General features: G+C 55.0%; 1 protein-coding gene across 10 annotated transcripts in view; it reads left to right on the top strand.

The window, feature by feature from the left end:
- The window catches only part of UBR4 (ubiquitin protein ligase E3 component n-recognin 4), a 130,593-nt gene extending 113,650 nt beyond the window's left edge, over positions 1-16,943 (top strand). For 9 of the 10 annotated variants that reach the window (XM_064589835.1, XM_064589836.1, XM_064589837.1 and 6 more), the window contains 9 exons: positions 2,806-3,024; positions 3,908-4,021; positions 4,945-5,087; positions 5,519-5,644; positions 6,912-7,106; positions 9,861-10,085; positions 13,183-13,273; positions 13,939-14,101; positions 16,554-16,943. In XM_064589835.1, coding sequence (XP_064445905.1) covers positions 2,806-3,024; positions 3,908-4,021; positions 4,945-5,087; positions 5,519-5,644; positions 6,912-7,106; positions 9,861-10,085; positions 13,183-13,273; positions 13,939-14,101; positions 16,554-16,618 — 1,341 coding nt within the window. In that variant the 3' untranslated portion in view covers positions 16,619-16,943. Of the gene's footprint in view, positions 1-2,805; positions 3,025-3,907; positions 4,022-4,944; positions 5,088-5,518; positions 5,645-6,911; positions 7,227-7,310; positions 8,949-9,860; positions 10,086-13,182; positions 13,274-13,938; positions 14,102-16,553 lie in introns of those variants that run through there. The other variant, XM_064589844.1, reaches the window with a different exon arrangement.
- The last annotated feature ends 3,815 nt before the right edge of the window (positions 16,944-20,758 follow it).

Consider the following 20,758-nt stretch of genomic DNA (forward strand, 5'->3'; position numbering starts at 1 on the left):
AACTGCGAAGCTGGTTTCTAGAGTGAGTAGCTGCCCCATTTTATATTCTCACCAGCAGTGCGTTGAGTGAGCTACTGTCCCTGCATCCTCATCAGCATTTGGTGGCACCTAGCCACTTTGATAGCTGATGGTGTTGTATTTATTTATTAATTTTTTAAAAGATTTTATTTATTTGACAGACATAGCGAGAGAGAGAGCACAAGCAGGGGGAGTGGGAGAGGGAGAAGCTGGCTTCCTGCAGAGCAGGGAGCCGGATGCGGGGCTCTATCCCAGGACCCTGGGATCACCATGACCTGAGCCGAAGGCAGACGCTTAACGACTAAGCCACCCAGGCGCCCCCTCTCTGCGATTTTAATTTGTATTTCCTTAGCGGTTATTGGTGCTGTACACCTTCCGTTGCTTTCCATCTGTGTGTCTTCTTCAGTGACCTTCCTGTGTGTATCTTTTGCCCATTTTCTAATAGGATTTTTTTTTAATGTTGAGTTTTGAGAGTCCTCGGGGCTGTTTTTTTTTCTGTGTATGGTGTTCTGCATCGAATGTAATCCTACATGCTCTTTTGGGGATCGTTCTGATAGCTTATTCCAAAAGTAGGGTAGGGTAGCTTGGCTATAGGATTCTTGTGTCTCTCTTGTTTTAAAGTTTTGTTCAGTTCAGTGGGGATAGTCATAATTAGCACACCTTTGTGGAGATAATTTTTCTTACATGGGAGTCCTCACATATATTAGTTTCTGTGTTCCTGTAACATTTGTTTTATATGTGGGTGAATCTAGGAGTGGGGCTGTGATATGGCCAAGCCTGGGTCAGCTGATTTCCAGGCTTCTTTGTAGTCACTAAGTCAAATTACTTTCTTTAGACTAAGACTTTATTTAGTTAGGAACTCAGCATTCACACTTGTGACCATTCACTTCCTAGCAACACATTTTTTTTAGCACTTGTTGTGTACCTGAGCTGTGCTAGGCTGAGGCGACATTGGAGACCAGGGTGGTCACAGCCTGTGATTCTGGGAGCTCACTCTCTGGTGGAAGATACAGCCATGTACCCGGTAATTGTAGTGTGAAGGTGATAAGTGCAGTGTGAAAGGGGCCAAAGGAAGGAGGATGCTTTAGAAGAAAGTATGGCACCTGCTAAGGCTCAGGAACCAAAGGATGCTAGAAGCGCTCAGGGGTTGGGAGCAGTGGCATGGGGATTGGTGGGGGTCGGGGGGAGGTGGAGCGAGAGCTGACCCCGATCCAGGGCACATTCTCCAAAGAGAGGAGTATGCATTTTCTGCCGAGGGCCATGAGCGGACCATGAACTGGAAGAAGGGGAGAGGACAGATTACTAGTAGAGATGGTTGGATGCCTCTTATCATAATCTAGGTAAGAGGTGAAGGCAGCTGAGCTAGCATGTGAGGTGGACAGTGGGTGGGTTCAGCAGTGGTCTGGGAGGCAGAATGAATGGGATTTGGAGATTGGTTGCACATGAGGGGTGAAGAAGCTGGATGAGTCAAGAACTCTGTTCAGTTTTGGGTTGGGCGACAGGAGAGTGGTGGTGCCCTTGAAGGAAACCTAGGGGGTTTGAAGCAAGGTGCAGGAGGGCTCGTTGTGTCAGACTGTTGACATGTGTCTGCTTGCCCAATTAGAGTGTAAGCTTCAGGAGGGTCGGGTTTTTGTACCCCTAGCACCTAAAGCATGGCTTCCTGCAGATGTGTGTGCGCACATGCATGCAGCTACCACCCAGCGTGAGGAGGTTGGCGTATCTGCGCAGTAGTTTTGTAGACTGTTGCACTGTGGGCTCAGCATTTATGATCAGGAGATGTGAGATGACCTGTAATTTTGCTGAGGTGCAGCTTGGAAGTGTACCTGCTATGAGGGCAGGTGTATGAGCCGGTGAGTGATCTTAGTTGAGTGCTGAGCTTTTGCATTACAAGTTGGTTCTATTGTTTGCCATTTATTGTCAAATACGTACGGTAGTAATTAGCATTAATACGCTTGTGCCAGGGGGTGGGGGATTTTGGTGGTACAGTGCTTCTCCACTCACCTGGAGAGCATTGTCAGACCTGCCCTGCCTTCCGTGTTCTGTTCTCCCACACGTGTCGACAATGTGGTGCTGTCATGTAGTGACTGCCAGCCTTCTCAAGCACAGGGGTTTCTGGGTGATACCTATTTTTTTTTTTTTTTTGAGATTTTATTTATTTATTTGTCAGAGGGAGAAGTAGGTAGAGGGAGAAGCAGACTCCCCGCTGAGCAAGGAGCCCAATGAGGGACTCGATCCCAGGACCTTGGGGTCCTGACCTGAGCTGAAGGCAGACACTTAACCAGTTGAGTCACCCAGGTGTCCCTATTTGTGACTAATTTTTAATCTTCACCGCAACCCTGACATTATCCACATTTTTTTTTAAGATTTTATTTATTTATCTGGAGGGGGGGTGGTGACAAGCCAGAGGAGAGGCAGAGAGAGAGGGAGAAGCAGACTCCCTATTGAGCAGGGAGCCCGATGCAGGGCTCGATCCCAGGACCCCAGGATCATGACCTGAGCCAAAGGCGACGCTTAACTGACCAAGCCACCCAGGCATCCCCATTATTCCCCTTTTATAGACAGGGGTACTGGAGCCAAAGAGCAGAGTGACTGGTCAAAGGTCAGTGACAGAGTCAAGCCCTCCTCCATTTGTTGAAATTTTTGAAACACAAATTCAAAGGATTTGATTGAAACTGAACAGATGGCATGAGATTGAGTAGAGTCTGTTGAGTTTTCTGAACCTATAAACTCCTAGATAGAATGTTTATTCGCCTAACTGGAAGCATGTATGTCTCTGGTCTCTGGTAGGTTCTGATCGGAACAGACTCCATCACAAACCTACATAAACTGGAGCAGGTGTCCAGCGATGAGGGCATTGGGACCCTGGCAGAGAACCTGCTGGAGGCATTGCGGGAGCACCCTGATGTAAACAAGAAGATCGACGCTGCCCGCAGGGAGACCCGTGCTGAGAAGAAGCGCATGGCCATGGCAATGAGGCAGAAGGCTCTGGGCACCCTGGGCATGACGGTAAAGCCACTGTCCAGGAGTCTCCACGTTCTTGTCTATGCTGTTGAGGAGGAGATAGCTGTGCTTCGGGTCAGAGCTGGGCTGGGGATGGTGGGGGTGAAGGCTGGCGAGGCGGAGGAGGGAACTAGGTGTGCCAGGCACTGTGCCAGGCACTTTACCTTCTGTGATCTTCCTGACAACCCTCAGAGCTGTGACTATGGTCCCGCTACGCAGATGGGACTCAGAGGCTAAATGACTTAACGGATTCATGGAAACAGTAAAAGTAGGGATAATAATGATAACACTTGCTCGTGGAGGATTTACTATTTGCCAGGCACTATGCTTAGGCACCTTGCTCGTAAGATTTTATTTAAGCCCTCATGTGATTCTGTGAGGGTGATATTACTATACTCATTTTCTGGTTGAAGTAATAGAGGCTGAGAAGCAAAGGAAATAGGCCAAGGTGCATGATTAATAAGAGGTGGACAAGAGTTTGAACCCACGTCTGTTGGACGTGATAGTCTGCTCTTATTGCCGCACGTTGGAAGAAGCCATAGTCCTACGAGTGTCTTCTCCAGAGCACAGGCTTGGGTGTCAGCAGTTTAGAACTCCCATGCGAACCGTAAAGTGAATCCTAATGCAACAGCCCTTGGCAGCTGAGACTGGGGAGTGTGCTGGCACAAAGAAAGGGGGCTTTTCTGATGGTGCATGGCAGCCTGCAGGAAGAGAAAGCAGAAGAATCTGGGTCTTTACCCTCATTGGAAGCCACCTAAAGAGGTTTCCTTTCCATGCATCCTCCGTCTAGTGTCTGTGGATGGGCAGCCCTGTTCCCGAGCATCCCCACGCTAGGGTGGGGGGTGGGTGGAACTCACCTTCTGACATACCACTTGGGTTTCCCCTGCAGACAAATGAGAAGGGCCAGGTCGTGACCAAGACAGCGCTCTTGAAGCAGATGGAGGAGCTGATTGAGGAGCCGGGCCTCACGTGCTGCATCTGCAGGGAAGGGTACAAGTTCCAGGTAGAGTGCTTGGCTGGGCCTGACGCGCAGCCTGGCCGCTTGCACCAGTGGTGGCCTTCTGCAGGCCTTCTCCTTAGATGGGCTGGTGTCAAGGGGTGTGTCAGGGCCAGCTGTCCTCTCTAAAGGGAGGGAAGGCAGACTGCTCTGAACATTAGTTTTCGCCACCCCCACCCCCATCACCATCACCACCACCACCATCCTTGACCCCACCACTCACTGGATTCCTTCTGTATACTAGTCCCCGTGCCCAGAGCTTTCTCTAATTTTGTTTCTAAAGCTACAGAACCCCAAATTACGGATGGGAAAACAAGGGTCATGTGGCAGAGCCAGAATTCTAGCCCAGGCTTCTCTGACTCCAGACCTGGGGCTTTTAAAAATACACCATGCTGCTGTTAACCAGGATACCTGGGGGAAGATCAGGACCTCTACCAAACTAGATTTATGACTGAAAGGAGCAGAGCAGCGAGTGACCCGTTTGTTCCCCTGAAGGCCTACAAGGCGTCCTCTTCCCTTCCAGCTTGAATGCCCTGCTTAGCGTCCACACTGCTGAAGGGCCACAAGCCTCGTGAGTCCTACTAGGGCACCGGCTTCTGGGAGCAGCCTGATAAGTGTTGTAAAGCAAGTGACTTACCCGGAAGGCACTTTCTTCTTCCTTTTCAGATAAATAAAGCAGCAAAAAAAGGGTGACAGTGTAGGCTTCCACTTCTGCTTTATTTTGGTTGCTCCTCATGTTCCTCATCTCCCTGGGGCTGTGCCCAGCCAAGTGCTTAATGAAGAGACCGAGGTGCTGATCCACCACCCCCTCTCTGAGTGCATTCCTTCCCGGGAGGGGAGGCCCGCCGGTCCCCTCTCCTCTGCTTCGCCTCTTCCCAAAGCCTGCCTTGAGGTTCACCTCACCTCCTCCTTTTCTGGTGTCTTTGCAGCCCACAAAAGTCCTGGGCATTTATACCTTCACCAAGCGGGTAGCCTTGGAAGAGATGGAGAACAAGCCCCGGAAACAGCAGGGCTACAGCACCGTGTCCCACTTCAACATCGTGCACTATGATTGTCACCTGGCTGCTGTCAGGTAGGCCTGGGCTCCTCCCTCCGTAGGCTGCTTCCTCAGGTGCTTCCGTCCAGGCCTGTGTCGCTTCAGAGGAGGGGGCAGCTTAGCTTGCCCAGGACCCTGTACTGGGAGGGGGCAGATGCCGACTGAGGGTTTCGTCTCAGGGGAGTAGGGTGTCTTGCCTTAAACCCAAGAGCCACTTGTGCCATATGACTAGGAAAATCCACTTGGCTTTTGGCCTAAGGCTGGAGAAAGCAGCCTTGCTTCCCTGAAGCAGCGAAGCTGGCATTTACCATACTGTAATAGAGAGGGCTAATTCTCTCTGGAGTCAGGTGCATGGGCTAACGTCTTTCCTTAGTATTAGCAAACCCTTCTCCACCCCCACTCGTCTAGGTGCCCGGTTGCCAAATCAGTTCCAACGGTCACTTGTCCCTGCTCTCGTCCCAATCCAGGCTGGCTCGTGGCCGGGAAGAGTGGGAAAGTGCTGCCCTTCAGAACGCCAACACTAAGTGCAATGGGCTCCTTCCAGTCTGGGGGCCCCACGTCCCTGAATCAGCTTTTGCCACCTGCTTGGCAAGGTGAGTGTTGAGCGGTGTGCAGGGCAGAAAAGGGGGTTGCCAGGAGAAGGGGGGGATATCAGTGATCAGCTCGGTCTGGAGGCCTGTCACTGTCCTTGGGAACCCTGGTCTCTGCGTGCTGTCAAGGAAGCTGCGTCTGGAAGAGGGAGGAATTCGGCTGCGAGAGACCAGCACCCTGAGTGTCTGGTGCATCATGTGGAACTTCTGGTTATTCGCTCCCTCTTCTCCCTTGTTGATCTCAGAGCATAAGACACAGGACCCTGACTGTGTCCTCAAAGTCAACATTTCCCAGATTTCTCTTCTGCAGTGTGTGCCTCTGAGGTTTAAATAACACAAATAGCTCAGTGGCATGGGGAATATCAGGCTCCTTTCAAGCATCCCTCGTCCTCAAATCCAGAGTAGAGTTGATGAGGTCCCCACTCTTGCCGGTGCTTTGGGCAGTGGTTCCCCACCCTGTGTCCTATTAGAAGGCTCAGGGATGGGACACCTGGGTGGCTCAGTCGGTTAAGCGTCTGCCTTTGGCTCAGGTTATGATCCCAGGGTCCTGGGATCGAGTCCTACATCAGGCTCCCTGCTTAGCAGGGAGCCTGCTTCTCCCTCTGCCTGCTGCTCCCCCTGCTTGTGCGCTTCTCCCTCCCTCTTTCTTTCTGACAGATAAATAAATAAAATCTTCAAAAAAAAAGGCGGCTCAGGGATGGAAAGGCACCTGGCAGTAATGATGATGGACAATGTATTGAGATGCTTACATGTGCTGTTACTACACACATTCTCCAGATGAAGAAGTTGAGGCACAGAGAGGTCGAGTAAATTACCTGAGGTCGCACAGTCAGGCAGAGCCCAGACTGATGGTGGCATATATTGATGTAGAAAAATACCTTTCATTTGGCGGTTGAAAAGATTCTTACGGATAGATCACCATGTCAGAATGAATACCTTCCACATTTCTTCTTCCAAGATGTACTTCCAGATTTGGCCACGATACGTTCTATGACATTTGTCCATCAAGAAGTGGGCCCCCTAAAACTGGCAAGTTCACCTCAGAGCTTGGAGAGCATCTCGTTCCATCCCAGCAGAAATGGAAATGTCCCCTGTTCCCATCTTCGTGCAGGCGCCCATGGCCGTCCTCAGCTCGGCCCTTCACTCCTCTGTCTGCCTGTGGGGCCTTTTCCACCATCGGGCCATGCCAGCCGAGGGGGCTCTGCCTTCCAAGCCGGGCTGTCCCCAGGGAACTTGCTTTGCTCACGGCCTTTGTTCTCCTGCTCCCCAGGCACAACACTTACCTCCAGGAATGTACGGGCCAGCGGGAGCCCACGTACCAGCTCAACATCCACGACATCAAGCTGCTCTTCCTGCGCTTCGCCATGGAGCAGTCATTCAGCGCTGACACTGGCGGGGGCGGTCGGGAGAGCAACATCCACCTGATCCCGTACATCATTCACACTGTGCTTTACGTCCTGAACACGTCAGTATCTCAGCCCCGCTGGGCAGCGTCCGGCCGGCCCCCCTGTGCCCCTCTGCCCAACGTGGTCTCAGTTTTCTCATGTCTGCCCGCGTTTGTTCGGGAACATAGGGCTGACCTAAGGTAGCCTTTGCTGAAGCAGGCATGTTCATCTGTGGCTTTTTGGAGTCCCACAGAATAAGGTGATAAAGGTGACTTCCTTTCCAGAACAGTTCCATCCCCCGCCGTGGGCAGCCGAAGGCTGTGTCCTTGGACTCACTCTCAGCCCAGAGGGGAGCAGGAAGTGGTCGAGGCCAGACCACCAAAGGACCTCCTTAGCTTCCCTGCCACATAGCTTCCACTCCTCGCGGGACTTGGTGCTCTTGGATGGGGGAGGCCGTGGGTCAGAGCTGCACACAGTCACCGTCAAGCGCACAAGGTGTAACGGGAGAGGGTTTCACAACCAGGGACTGCGGCAGAACCAGGGACCCTTCTCATAAATGGAGGACTGGACTTGCCATCCCTGTTTCCTTTCTAGTGAACAGTGCTTCTGGCAAGTTGAGGGGCAGGGAGTGTTGAAGATTATCTGAGAAAGTCAGCTGATAGCCATGAGGAGAGAGGGCTTGTATTTTTATCTATTTTAACTGTCCTACATGGAGTAGTCAGTCTGATAACAAAAAGTGTAATTTTAGAGAATTACTTAGGGTAGAGAATAGTATCCATTCATTTCGGCCCAGATTTATAAAAGCAAATTAGGAGATTTAATATACTTACGCTCTTAGTTTGCACAGTTTTGTGCTTTAGGCCCTGTTTTCCCACAAGAGTCTGACACCTGCATTGGGCAGGGAACCGGCCGGCTGTTGAAAGGCCGTGTGCAGTCTGCCTGAGGCTGCTGCAGGCAGTTGAGGCAGGAGGACAATCTGTGTCTTGTCCTTTCTGGTCTGCTGTCTTCAACAGTGTTGTTTTCCCCTTCCCTCCCATTTCCCGGGGAGATAGGAGGCTGACCTCCAGACCGCAGCCCTCATTGTTAAAAACGTGCACGGGCAGGTCTCTGTCAGTGTGTGACATCATCTGCTAAGCTGTGGAGACCGTCAGAAGAAACCCGCACATCATTGACAGCACCAATGTTCCCACTGTCCAGACCGCTGCAGCCCTGAGCGGTGCTAATTACCAGTGTTTGTGGGCCTCTGACAGCGCTTGGCTTTGTGGAGACCTGTCTCTTGGCAGCTGTGAGGCGGAGCGGTTTGTTCCACTCCAGGGGAAACGCAGCCGTGCAGAGGCAGCAGAAGGGAGCCAGCGACTCCGGGTGGCCCTGGATTTCCCAGGTGCCCGGTACTAGTAACTCCTGCTCGAGTCCCTTGGTCAGGGTGGGAGTCCGCCCTGCCGTGGCTCTCGGTCAGTTAGAAGCCGACCTGGAAGCTTCATGGGGAGGCACTGTTGCCCAGCCACTGGCCGCTCCCTTACTTAGCTGGTCGCTCCACTGTGGTGTGAGTGTGGTCACAGCAGGGCCTGGGTGGCACATTTGGTCCACGGGCAGGTAGGTCGCACTGAAGTGGAGCAGAGTTGGGCATGTGCTGCAGTGGTAGAGCACTTCTGACTCCCCGTTCTGGAAAGTCAAGTTGGGAAGGTCCCATTTGTGCCATCCGTGTCTGTTCTTCAGGAGCGGAAGGAAGCAGGGTGTCCTCACACCATCCCCTCCCACGGTCCACTCTCTGCCAGTGCTGTCTACAGGCCTGGGGACTCCATCCCCGTGGCTACTGGGGTCCTGTTTTCTTCTCCTCCCACAGGATGAGGATAGGGCATCAAGTGCCCTTGTTGTGAGAGCACCATTCAGGCTATAGGGTCAGGAGTATGTGATCAGGAAGGTCTCCAGTGGCCACTTGCTGAAGCTGGTGGCCAGGGGTTGGGGGGCGGGGGGCGTTCATGGGGACTGAGAATGAGGAGGCCCAGCTCAGCATCCAGGCTGCTGGGGTTCGAAGCTCAGTTCTTCTACTCCCCAGTACGTGACTTTGGGCAAATTCGTCTTCTCTGTTGTTTCCCCTTCTGTGGAATCGGGGTAGTACCTCTGTCCTAGGGCCGATGTCAGGGTTAGGTGAGATGATCCAGTTCATGCTCCCAGAGTGGTGCCTGGTAGTGAGGCTCATGATCACGTCCTCACGCTTCAGGCAAGAGGGAGAACAGGGAGCCGTGCTTGCCCAGAAGTAGCTGTTGTAATGGAGGAGGGGACGCAGACACATAGGGAAACACAGAAACGGAGCGCCCAGAGAGGGGACCGCTGTGGACGTAGCACAGACAACCTAGCTGTGAGGACTGCGTGGGCCAAGCGAGAACACGGGCTGGCTCACAGAGTCAGAATCTGGGCTCACTTGGGCTCCCTCACTTACGGACCTGCTGGCTTTGGGAAGGTCACTGCACTTCTCTAGGCGTCAGCTATCATGGTAAAAAGGTGCCAGCTGTCACCTTCCAGAGTCGTTAGGACACTCTGATGGTGGAGTATTTGTGAGTGTGCCCGCCATATGCAGGCGGCTCAAGAGCCAGCAAGTTGTCAGAGCTGAATGGGGGGTGGGGTGGGGGCAAGGAAAATGCCACCAAGAAGGGCTTAGAAGGGAAGCTGCAGCCCTCGGGGAGGGGGTGGAAGGGGTAGTCAAGAGTGGGTGGCCGTGCTCCATGATCTAAGCATTCCAGAAGCTTAAAAGAAGATGAGAAATTGACCAAATCTCCTTCTCTCTTGCTGCTGGTGCCTTCTACCCTGGTTTCATCATGACCCTTTTGTTCCAGAACCCGAGCAACTTCCCGAGAAGAGAAGAACCTCCAGGGCTTTCTGGAGCAGCCCAAGGAGAAGTGGGTGGAGAGTGCCTTTGAAGTGGATGGGCCCCACTATTTCACAGTCCTGGCCCTCCACATCCTGCCCCCCGAGAAGTGGAGAGCCACACGTGTGGAAATCCTGCGGAGGCTGCTGGTGACCTCTCAGGCCCGGGCAGTGGCTCCAGGGGGGGCCACCAGGTCAGTCTCTGCCTTGGCTCAGTCTTCCAGGCTGCCTGGTGTCTGCTTTGTGTATTCCCCATGTGTGCTAAGGGAGGGCCTGCTTGCTCAACTCAGTCCCTTCTGCCCTTTCTCATCTCAAGTCTGCCCTGCTGAGAGGCTGGGCCCAGTGGCTGGCAGGTGCCTGGCTACCTCTGGGTCTCGTGTTAAGCCACTGGAAAGGTGGAGCCAGGCTTCAGTGTGTGGAAGATTTCAGAGAAGCAGCCAGCCAGGCACAGGGCAAGACTACTGATGAGAAGAATTAGGGCCAGGAGGGAGCTAGGGTAGGTAACTGGCTTTTCCCAGTCCTGCTGGGCTGGCCATTAACTGGGAAGGCTTCCGCATGGCTGCACTGGGGATTTTCTCTTCTGATCACGAAAAGCTCATTATCTCTCTCCTTGCTCACATTCCTATCCCGTCTGCCCCATGTTCCATGAGCCTTTCTTCTGTTCATGTGGACATGTCCCAAAGAAGGAACGACATTTCAGGAAGGAAGTGTCTTTGTTTTCATGACCTTGTGCTGTGATTTGGGTCAAATGGGCGGCATCTTGAGAGAAACAACTATAAACAACAAGAAGCCCTTTGAGATGACTGCGGATTTCCACACATTGCATGGACTCCATGGGCATGACTCTAGGCTTGTGGTGGCCCTGCACAGTCTCTGCGTGTCCTGGGCTCCAGAGTAGGCTGTAGGTTTTTCAGCTTGCTTCTGCCGCTTCCCTGGAGTGGAAGATCTGTGCTCGTCTGTCTGCCTTTGCTCGGATCTGAGGGAACATTTCCACATTTGCAGGCCAACAAGGGAGCGGAAGAGGAGGTTACCAGCCCCTGACAATGACAGACCAAGGGGGCACAGACCAGGGGGGAAGAGCCTTGTGCCTGGATTGGCACACCTGGTACTTTCGCGTCCACCAGCTCTGATTTAGCCCTCTTTGCTGGTCCCAGGCACCTCCCACCCTCAGAGAGACCAGGTCAGGGCTCTGCTGTTGAGTCCAACCAGTACCAGCTGCTTTGTGTCGAGGAGGAGGGGGCGAGTCTTGTCAGCTTCCTGCCTCACCCCTGCCCCAATTCCAGACCTATTCCCTTCCAGTGTTTCCCAGAGTTCAAAGCATTCATGCTGAACTAGCTGCTAGAAATCAAAAGTTAGACCTGGAAGATACCAGGTTGTTGATAAGGCAGGCTCAGCCCGTCTCCGTGGCACAGAAAGTGGCTGTATGCGGGGCGCTGGCTCTCAGTGGCAGGTGTGAAATCTGAAGGCACGGGAGCTCTTCTGCTTTCAGCAGGGAGACCAGAACACGGCACAGTCCCAGGTGGTTCAGGAGAAGCCCGTGGGGCCACAGCTGATGCAGGAACACCGTGTGGGCTTCGCTCCCAGCTGCTGTTTTCTCTGTGGCGGTTTAGTCACCTCTGCTAATTAGCCTGAAATAATTAAGTTGGGCAGGTCATTCACGATTCCTGCTTACCACAGCACAGCAGCCACCAAACCTGGTGTGGGGTGGAGGCCCGAGCGGGGAAGGAGCCGGGTGTGAGCCCCGTATTTGGGACACCCTCCAAGGAGAGACTGTGCTGGAGGGATGCTCAGAGGGTGTCATCCTGGAGGTTGGGTGGTGTCCCTGGCAGGAGACTTTGTCCCGAGTCCATGATGGGGTGGGAGGCAGTAGCCGATAACAAAATCTAGGGATTTGCACAGGAGAATCTGACCTTCTGCATCTCTTAACTGAAGAAGAGTTTCTCTGCCAGGAACTTGCCAGTAGTTAGGACTGGGACTTTCTAGGCTTCCATCAGAGCCTTATCTGGCGTCTTGTGTGCCTCCCTTACCCCCAGGCCTGCCTAAGGCTGCAGAGTCTCCACGCAGGGCCATGGAGAGAGTGGGTGCTTTGGAGGACATTGGGGTGCAGGGAGGGAATAGGAAGAGTATTGTAGCAAACAGAATTGTCTCACTTCGTTATTGTTTTACTTTACTTTTGTTTAATGAATTTATATTTATTGGATATAGGGGTAGATGGCCCATCCTCTGCTCAGCAGTCCCTTTGCTTGAGGCCCATACAGGATAGTCTTGGCTTCTGTGGTAAATAACCTCTCTGCCTGTCTCACTTTGCTGATTCTTACATATACACACTTTAATACTAAATTTTAGTCCCTTTAGTTACGGGCTTTGTTCCAGCGTGTGGTAAGATACAGGATTTCCCTGACAAGGTTTCATCTAGCCTTTACTTACTGCAGATGTGAGGGCAGTGTGCAAATAAAACCTCCTGTAGATCTTGGGTGGTAGAAGCCGAATCCTAGGACGGATCTTTCACTGCCAGTGCAGAGGGGGGTCTGGGCTGTCTATTTCACAGTGGCTTTACCACCGTGATTTAGGGTCATCGCTCCTCACACCAGCAGTGTCTGCCAAGAGGGGACGGTGTCACAGGCTGCCCCCAGCTTTCTGAGGGTCTGCTGGCCTCTCATCCTGCACTGAATTACTGGGTTAAGTGGAGATGGTCCTGGACAGAGGCAGAGGGGTGTGGTGGCAGCTCTAGGATTACCCAGGATTTAGGAGGTGTCGGTTGCACCCTCCATCCTAGATATTACTCTTGCTCAGCACCAGTTTCCCCCCCACAGCTCGCTGTCTTTCTCACACAGCCCGTGGTTGCCAAATTCCTGTGTTTGGCTGGCTTGGGTCTGCTGACTGTTTGTGAAAATTCTCCTGGGGGGAATGTCCGGACTGAGGGAGAACCTTGTTTCCTGCTTCGTTTATGAGGTCCCAGCGAGTCCAAGGGCTTGTGTGGGGGCTGAACACAGGGACACATGGGACTCCTTGGTGTGTCCTCAAGGTAGTGGTCTTGGGTTGCCACGTGCACCTTATGTCCACCCGGCTTTGATTCACCTGTACGAAGGATGAGTATTTCATGGATCATTGTCCAGGCTTCAGAGGTTCTTGCCCACAGCTGCTTTTTTCTGACAAGATAGGCAGGTGGAGGGAATGGAGTGGCGCACAGATTAATGTGATTCTGGCCTTGCTACCGTCCTGCTCTGCTCTGTCCTTGTGCTTATCAGTCCAGGGTCTTCATGGGCATGCAATCGGATTTTTCTTTTCCAGGCTGACAGACAAGGCAGTGAAGGACTATTCTGCCTACCGCTCTTCCCTTCTCTTTTGGGCCCTCGTTGATCTCATTTACAACATGTTTAAGGTAGGGAAGCCACTGGAAGTTCGGCTGGTTTCTGCAAGCGTGTGAAAGTTCTGTGCTCCTGGAGCTGAGCCTGCTCCGCGGCCGCTCACCGCGAACGAACCACCTCCCGTGGAAGGGATCTGCATGCCGGCTTACAGCCTTCCATGTGTGGTGTACGACTAGCCAAGGCCGCTCCTCTCACCCGGTCTTAGGCCTGCTGCAGGCCCACCTCCCTCTGAGGCCCCCCTTGTTGGCTCTTGTCCCCTCTGTCTGGGTTCCTGCATTGCCTCGTGTGAGTGTGACTCACGCCAGCCCGGCTCACAGGGACACTGCCCTCTGCCTTGAGAGAACCCTGGGGTGTGGGGGTGGTTCCTTTTATGGTCTGAGTGGGACCGCTCAGCTGAAGCATGGTGAGAGTGTGCCTTTCCTGGGGAAATGCCGATGTGACCTGTGCAGGAAGGAAGAGTGGTCTCTTGTAGCTTGGAAGTCACGTCACACGGTGCATCATAAAGAGGCTGCCGGAGGAATGACACGAGACTCTGTTGTTCCTAGAAGCAAAACACGTCCTCCAGGGAAACTTTAATGTGGGGGGAGGGAAGAGGGCTGCTTTTTGGCATTGACAAGCCTGACTGACTTGAGGCATTAAGTAATCCAGCCCCGGGCCTGTCTCCTGTTGGTTCTTGTAGAAGGTGCCTACCAGTAACACGGAGGGAGGCTGGTCCTGCTCTCTAGCGGAATACATCCGCCACAATGACATGCCCATCTACGAAGCTGCTGACAAAGCCCTGAAGACCTTCCAGGAGGAGTTCATGCCAGTGGAGACCTTCTCGGAGTTCGTCGATGCGGCTGGTCAGTGTCAGGGTTTTATCTCTCAAAGATCTTCTCCAGAGGAACCCATGTGATCTTAGTGGGGCCGGTCTTAGCTTTCATCTTCACAGCAGCAGACACACGAGCAAGGTCTGGGAGAGTGATGTAAACAGCAGGCCCCTGGTAGTAAACACAGCAGCTGGGACATGCGGGGACTTCCTGCATCCCAGGCCCTGTGCTGCTCACATGTTTGAGGCGGGTACTCTGGTTACCCCCGCTTCACAGATGGGGTAACCGAGGCTGTGGAGATTAGGTGTTTCCTGTGGGGGCATACCTGAGAAATGGGTAGAGCCTCTTTTAAATTCCTGACTTTTTATGATAGTTCAGAGAATTCACGTGGAGCTGACCTGCCTTCTTTCTGCCTCTTGGGGACTGAGACTTTTTTTTTAGATTTTATTTATTTATTAGCAAGCGAGAGAGAAACAGCATGAGAGAGGAGAGGGTCAGAGGGAGAAGCAGGCTCCCCGCTGAGCCGGGAGCCTGATGTGGGACTCGATCCCAGGACCCTGGGATCATGACCTGAGCTGAAGGCAGTCGCTTAACCAACTGAGCCACCCAGGCGCCTGGGGACTGAGACTTTTTATGTCACAGCTACCCTGGGGAAATGGGGAAGAGTTCAACTCTGATTCTAAAAATAAGTGGTAAATATGAAAACAGAGCAAAGAGCATCTTGAACACCCTTGGACAGTCCCTCATCCCACAGCTGGTGAGAAGGAAGTTCCTAGTTCTCTCCCGGCGACAGATGCTGTGTACAACAAATTGGTCATCCTCCTTGCAAACATGTTAGAGTTTGCTCACATCTCATCAGCAAGCCCCGCTGACAGCTGGGGAGGTGGTTGGGAAAATGCACGCAGGTTACAAACGTGAGGGCCCTGTCAGGCTGCGGGTGCTGGTGCATCAGAGCCTGGTCGCTGCCGGCCTGGGGGGTGGGCGTGGGGCGGTGCCAGAGCCAAGGCCAAGCGGATGGGACCTGCCCCGCTCCTGCTTTTTGTGAAGGGTGGAGAAGCCAGGAAAAATTCTCCTCAGATCCTGCTGTCAAGAGTAAGCCTCCACTGGCATTTTCCCATCTGCTGTCTCCTGGGAACCCTACTCTCAGAGGTCTGGAGCCATGCTCCTTGGGAATTCCGCTTTCCTCCCAGCTCAGCGCCACCTGACGGAGTGTTCCCCACGTGCGCTGGGACTTCCAGGTTGGCTGTGCTTTCAGGTGGCCTTGGTGGAAGCTGAGCAGGTCATGGGCCTGTGTTGGCTCTGCTCAGCTCAGTGTCTTAACTGTTAGCCTTGACACCTCTCCCCAGGAATGGTCCCTGCCTAAGAGCAGGTGGCCCGTGTACGTATGTCCTCGGTGCCGCGCTCTGCCTGTCACCAGGGCTCTGGGGGTGTCTGAACCTGGGCTGTGAGTGGGAACGGAAGAGTCTGAGTAAGAGAGGAAGAGGTGTCAGGGGAGGAAGGTGTCCATCTCGGTTTGGGGCTTCCCGGCCGCCCTGCAGCTGGTGGCAGCGCCCCCGGCCTGAAGCCGGGGAGAGCGGGAGCCTGACGGGCGGGGAGCCTCTGTGGCTTCACTCCGGGGTCCGGTTTTTACAACATGATTTTATTACTTTGTTTAAACTGGTAGAAAATTTCAGAGCATCAGACACACCCTACTGAAGTGCAAGGGCAAAAACACCTTCCAAAGCCAGCATGGGTGGTGGGCGCAGCCTTCCCCCCCACTGGCGCGGATGCTGGGGGAGGACTCAGAGCGGATGGCACCAGGCCTCGGGCTTAACCACTCACGGCTGTGAGGTGGGAGCGCCCTGCTTGGTGAGGGAGGGGCGGGGACCACAGCGGCCACTGAGCTCCTTCCGTGCACTGGCCTCATTTAATCCCCACAGTGATCGAACCAGGACATGTTCCTGTCCCCATTCAATAGTTGTGGAAGCAGAGTCCTGAGCTTTGACAGCTCACTCAACGCCCTGGGACTAGTGGTTGGAATGAAGTCCAGCTGAGCCCGGGGACCTAGTACCCTGCTCTCTTCCTTCCAGCCCTTGGGGCCATTGGTATTAGCTTTTCCTTGGCCCTGGCTCCTCTAAGAATAGGCTGAATGCCGTGGACTCCCCCTCAGGAGACCCCTCCACTTCGCACTCAGTGTCAGCAGACTGGAGGCCCCCCCTTGTGGTGGTCCATGGACCTGGGTTAGGACCTCTGCCCCAGGCGGCCGAAGGGTCGGCCTCTGCCATGTTAACGCCTTTAAACACACAGTAGCGCCCAGTTCTGGAATGCAGCTAAGTCCTCTGACAGAACGAGAGTGCTTGCTCGGTGACTGTCGCCCCAGGGGGTGGCCGTGTCGGAGCTTGTCGGGGCATACCGTGTTCTCTGCGCAGATGGGGCAGCCGTGACTCTGGGGCTGGGGGCTGTGCATGCCCGTGCCTAAGGACCTCTGCCCGCCCCTGTTTTCTAGGCCTGTTGTCAGAAGTCACCGATCCCGAGAGCTTCCTGAAGGACCTGTTGAACTCAGTCCCCTGAACAGCACATGGAAGCTGCCGTTGGCAGAGACCGAAGCTAGCTTGCCTTCCATCCTCCGTGTTCTTCCCTCCTGTGCATTGACTCCCTCCACACGGGACGCTGTGGCATCACTCTTCCCTCTCCCCTCATGTCTTCTTGGAGTGGCTTGGGGTTTTTAGGCTTCCTGTTTTATCTTGTGTGTGTGGTGCACTAGCTATGAAGTTGTCTGTAACCCAAACCACGGAAGGACCTGTACATACCTAGGAGCCATGAGCTATCCTGGCCGACTCGACAGTGTGCACATCTTGAGAAATAAACGAATGACTGAGTACACATTGAAAGAGAAGGTGTTGCCTGCTGCTTAAACCCACCCTCAGGTGCCCCTGGCCAGACGCTGTCCTTGGCCGTCCTTGGCCGCGCGGCCCTTTCTGGCGCGAGCACAGGAAGACTCACGTATCCGAGTCGCCGTTCTTGTCGGTACCAGATGGAGCCTGTCTGCTCTCGGCCGGCAAGCTGGGGCAACGCGTTTGAGGAGCTTGAGCTTTCCTAAAACAGACCGCTTGGCCTCTCTTAGTTTTTTGGCCTTAAGAGCTGGAACCCAGGGGCGCCTGGGTGGCTCAGATGGTTAAGCGTCTGCCTTCGGCTCAGGTCATGATGATCCCAGCATCCTGGGATCGAGCCCCGCATCGGGATCCCTGCTCAGCGGGAAGCCTGCTTCTCTCTCTCCCTCTGCCTCTCTTCCTGCTCATGCTCTCTCCCTCTCTCTCTCTCTTTCTCTCTGTATTTCTGTGTCTCAAATGAATTAAAAAAAAAAAAAGAGCTGGCACCCAGAGACTCGCAGAGCTGATGACTGCAGTCCCCGGCCAGTCCCCGGCTGGAGGCAGGCGCGGCAGAGTGAGGGTGCCTGGCATTCCTGCTCGCTGTGTGTCAGACAGCCTCTGGCGACTTTGCTTCAGGGTCGCTGTGTTAGGAGAGGGCCCGGGGCCATCTGAGCCCCGGAATAGCGAGTAGCTGCCCTTTCCTGAGCCGCCCTCTGCCGGGCTCCAGAGAGCGAGAGAATGTGTGTGCGTGTTCCTGTGTGTGCGTGCGTGCGCGCTTCCAGTCTTCCCAGCAGCCGTGCAGGAAAGGGCCTGGGATCAGGCGTCGCCGGCGGGTCTATGCCCCGCACCACGGTGGCAGCTGCCTCTGGGGGCCTTGTGGGCCCCTTTCCCGTGCTCGTGGGCGGTGGCCCTGTGGCTAGCGAGGCAGCAAGACCCGCAAGGGCCTCTCCCCAGATTGTAGGGCAAGGCTGCACCAGACGTGGCCTCACGGGGAGGAGGAGCTTGCTCGTGGCCCTCTTTTGTTCCCTGCGCGCCGCTCTGCCAGTTGCTTCTCCGAAGACGCCACCTCTTTCTCGATGCCCAGCTTGTGTGGCTCATTCCTTAGGCCAGACTGTCCGGGACGGGAGGTCCCTCTGGGCCCCTTTAGAAGACCTGCATGTCCAGGAGGCCTCGGTGTCCCTCCCTCAGAGCCCCTGACTGGATGGCCACAGGCAGGCGGAAGTGTCCTGCTTGGGCCTTGGCCAGAGAGACAAAGGCGATTGGTGGCAAGAGCCCAGCTGGTGCCCCGGCAGGCGAGAGCGTATGTGCCCGAGTGCACAAGTGCACATCAGTGTTGGGGCTGGGCGAGGGGCTTTCTGGGGCACCGACGGACTCTGGGGAGGGGCTCTCCCTCCTTTGCTCAGATGCCGGCTCCACCACCTCGCGTGTCTCCACAGCCTCACGCGTAAGATGGGACCGTTGGCAACTGCGGGGGTCCGTGGGCTTCTCTGTTGCCACGTAGTAAGGAAATGGCTGTTCTTACTAATGAATTCATTTTCAGTCTATGTGATTTTGCCTTTTTCTTTAGCAAAGCTCCGGGTCTCAGCTGAGGTCCAAGTGTGTCTAGTGGAGGAGGATGAAGGACCTTGGTCTCAGGGACACAGGCTTCTCACACTGACCGCCGCAAGCTCACGCCTGCTCTCGCCCCTCGCCTCCCACTGGCTGGTGGTCTCTGAGGGCCCGTTCCAGGTACACGCTCGTGTGCAGGATTGCTGTTCCGTAACATCCCAGCAGGGAGAGACTGGAATGGCTTCATCGGGGACAGCAAAGCCAGAAGGGAGAGTGGGGGAAGGGGCCTGCGTAGACAGTCGGGTGACCCCTGCTTACCAGGTGTCGGGCCTGCTGTTTCGGCATCGTTGAGGCTGAGCCACCTTCAGTGACACCTCAGGGCATCGTGAGTGTTGACAGGGCGCCTGCAGAAGCTTATCCACAGCCTGTTCCTTTGGCCTGCAGAGCTGGAGTTGCCAAAGCTCCTTGCAAGGTGTTGGTTTATTTTTCTCTGCCCTTCATTTTTGTATTTCTTGCAGAGGCCTCGGGGAATTCTGGCTCCAGCCCAAACGCCTCAGCCTCTTGCTTTCACCGCCACAGCTTTCCCAGTGTCTGCCTGGGCCACTTCGCGGTGACTGCCGCAGTCCCAGATGGGCTGCTGGCGTGGGGGCTGCACAGGCCTGCGACAGTCCCTGGGTGGCGCCTTCAGCAGAGCTCAGGCGGGAGCGTAAGCTGGTCCAGGGAGAGCACTCTGCCTCCCTGAGCCCTTGTCTCCTGACCTTAGTGTCGAGGGATCCCAGGCAGAAAGCCACTTTGTCCCTTCCTGCCCCGAGCTGTCTTTTGGGCTTTTTGCTTCTTGGGCCCCGTCTTCCTCAGCAGGCAACCCTGGTCGGGGGATTCAGACGGTTCCGGACTGGCAGTGCGGGGTCATGGCTGCGGTGGTCAGCCCCTCATCTGTGTTCAGCAACAAAGCTGGAGAAGGGAAGTCGGCATGTCCCTCCTGAAATGGCTAAATTAGCTTTGGCATCCTCAGTCTGTCGCGTCTCTCCTGGCGGCGGGCTTTCCGAGTTCAGTTATGGGCTATGTGGGAGGCTGGGTGGCCCCTTCTTCCCGAGGCCCCCTCCTCTGCCCCCAGTTATGTTTGCTGAGAACCAGGGCCTGGGCCAGGTCCTTTGCACGTAGTTCCCACATGGACCCTGCAGGTTACGTGTTAACCCACCTTGCACTTGAGGTGACAGCCCCCAGAGGGAGTGTCTTGCCTGCCGGGCCTCAGGAGCCGCGGGTGGGACTCCAGAGATGTCTCCACTCCCTTACTTAACTTGTGCACCCGAGTCTTTATGTCCACTTGGCACCAGGCATGTGCTGAGGGCGTGACGGTGTGTCGTCTCTGTCCTCATAGAGCCCAGGTTCCCGTGAGGGGTGCTAGGTAGGAGCGGGTGAAGGTGAACGGGCGGGTGGCGGTGCGGGGCTGTGGCCACCACGCAGGGCGATCGTGGGGTGACTGGGTCAGCGTGCTCCCCCCTCTAGCCCACCCACGCCATGTCCTCACGCCCACTTGTAACGGGCCAACCCCAGCAGGGCACTGGGTCTGTCTGGCTCCCGGAAGTCCCTGCTGCGTTGGCCAGGTGGGCCCTTTTGGGGACCACGGACCAGCCTGATAGGGATATTCACTCTGCTTTCTGGTTTCAAAATACAGTGTTCTCTGTCACCCCCCGGCCACCTGTCACCACAGCTGCACCCTTGACTCAGGAGCCTCCTCACAGCTCTCCCTGCTTCCCCTCCGCCCTGTGCAGTCCGCTTAGTTCAGGCCGACGCTGCCTTACTCAGACTCCGGTTCGCCCGTTCACCTCTACGGCAGAGCCTCGGCTCCGCCCCCCAGCCTGCCCTCCTGCCGCCCCCCTGCCGCCACTCCACACCCTTGCCCCTGCTGTGCGCTTGCTGTCCCTCACCATCCCAGCAGCACTGAGAGGACCGCAGATGGGGGACGAGGCCAGGACCGACTCCTCCAGCTTCTCTAGGCCACTTCGACCCTCTTTCTGCCTCAAGACTGGTCTGTCAAGGCTCAGATGCAGCGGAGGGAGCAGAGCGGCCTCTGGACAAGAAAGAGGATGAAGACCAGCCTTGCCCAAGTGCCCGTGAGAACCGGGTGCTTCGCCTGTAGCACCTCCGTCGAGCCTTCGCCAAAGAGAGCGTTGCTGGCATGGAGAGAGCTGGGGGTGCTAATGCTGGGGGGCGGCTCTGAGGAGGATGAGGGTGTAGAGGGAGGCTCGGGGGGTGGGACCTGGCTTGCTCCCTCCTGTCCCCGAGGCCGGGG

Source organism: Mirounga angustirostris, unplaced genomic scaffold, assembly GCF_029215605.1.
Source record: "Mirounga angustirostris isolate CCGP_5_RB_7025 unplaced genomic scaffold, mMirAng1.0.hap1 SCAF_4, whole genome shotgun sequence".
Lineage (NCBI taxonomy): Eukaryota > Metazoa > Chordata > Mammalia > Carnivora > Phocidae > Mirounga > Mirounga angustirostris.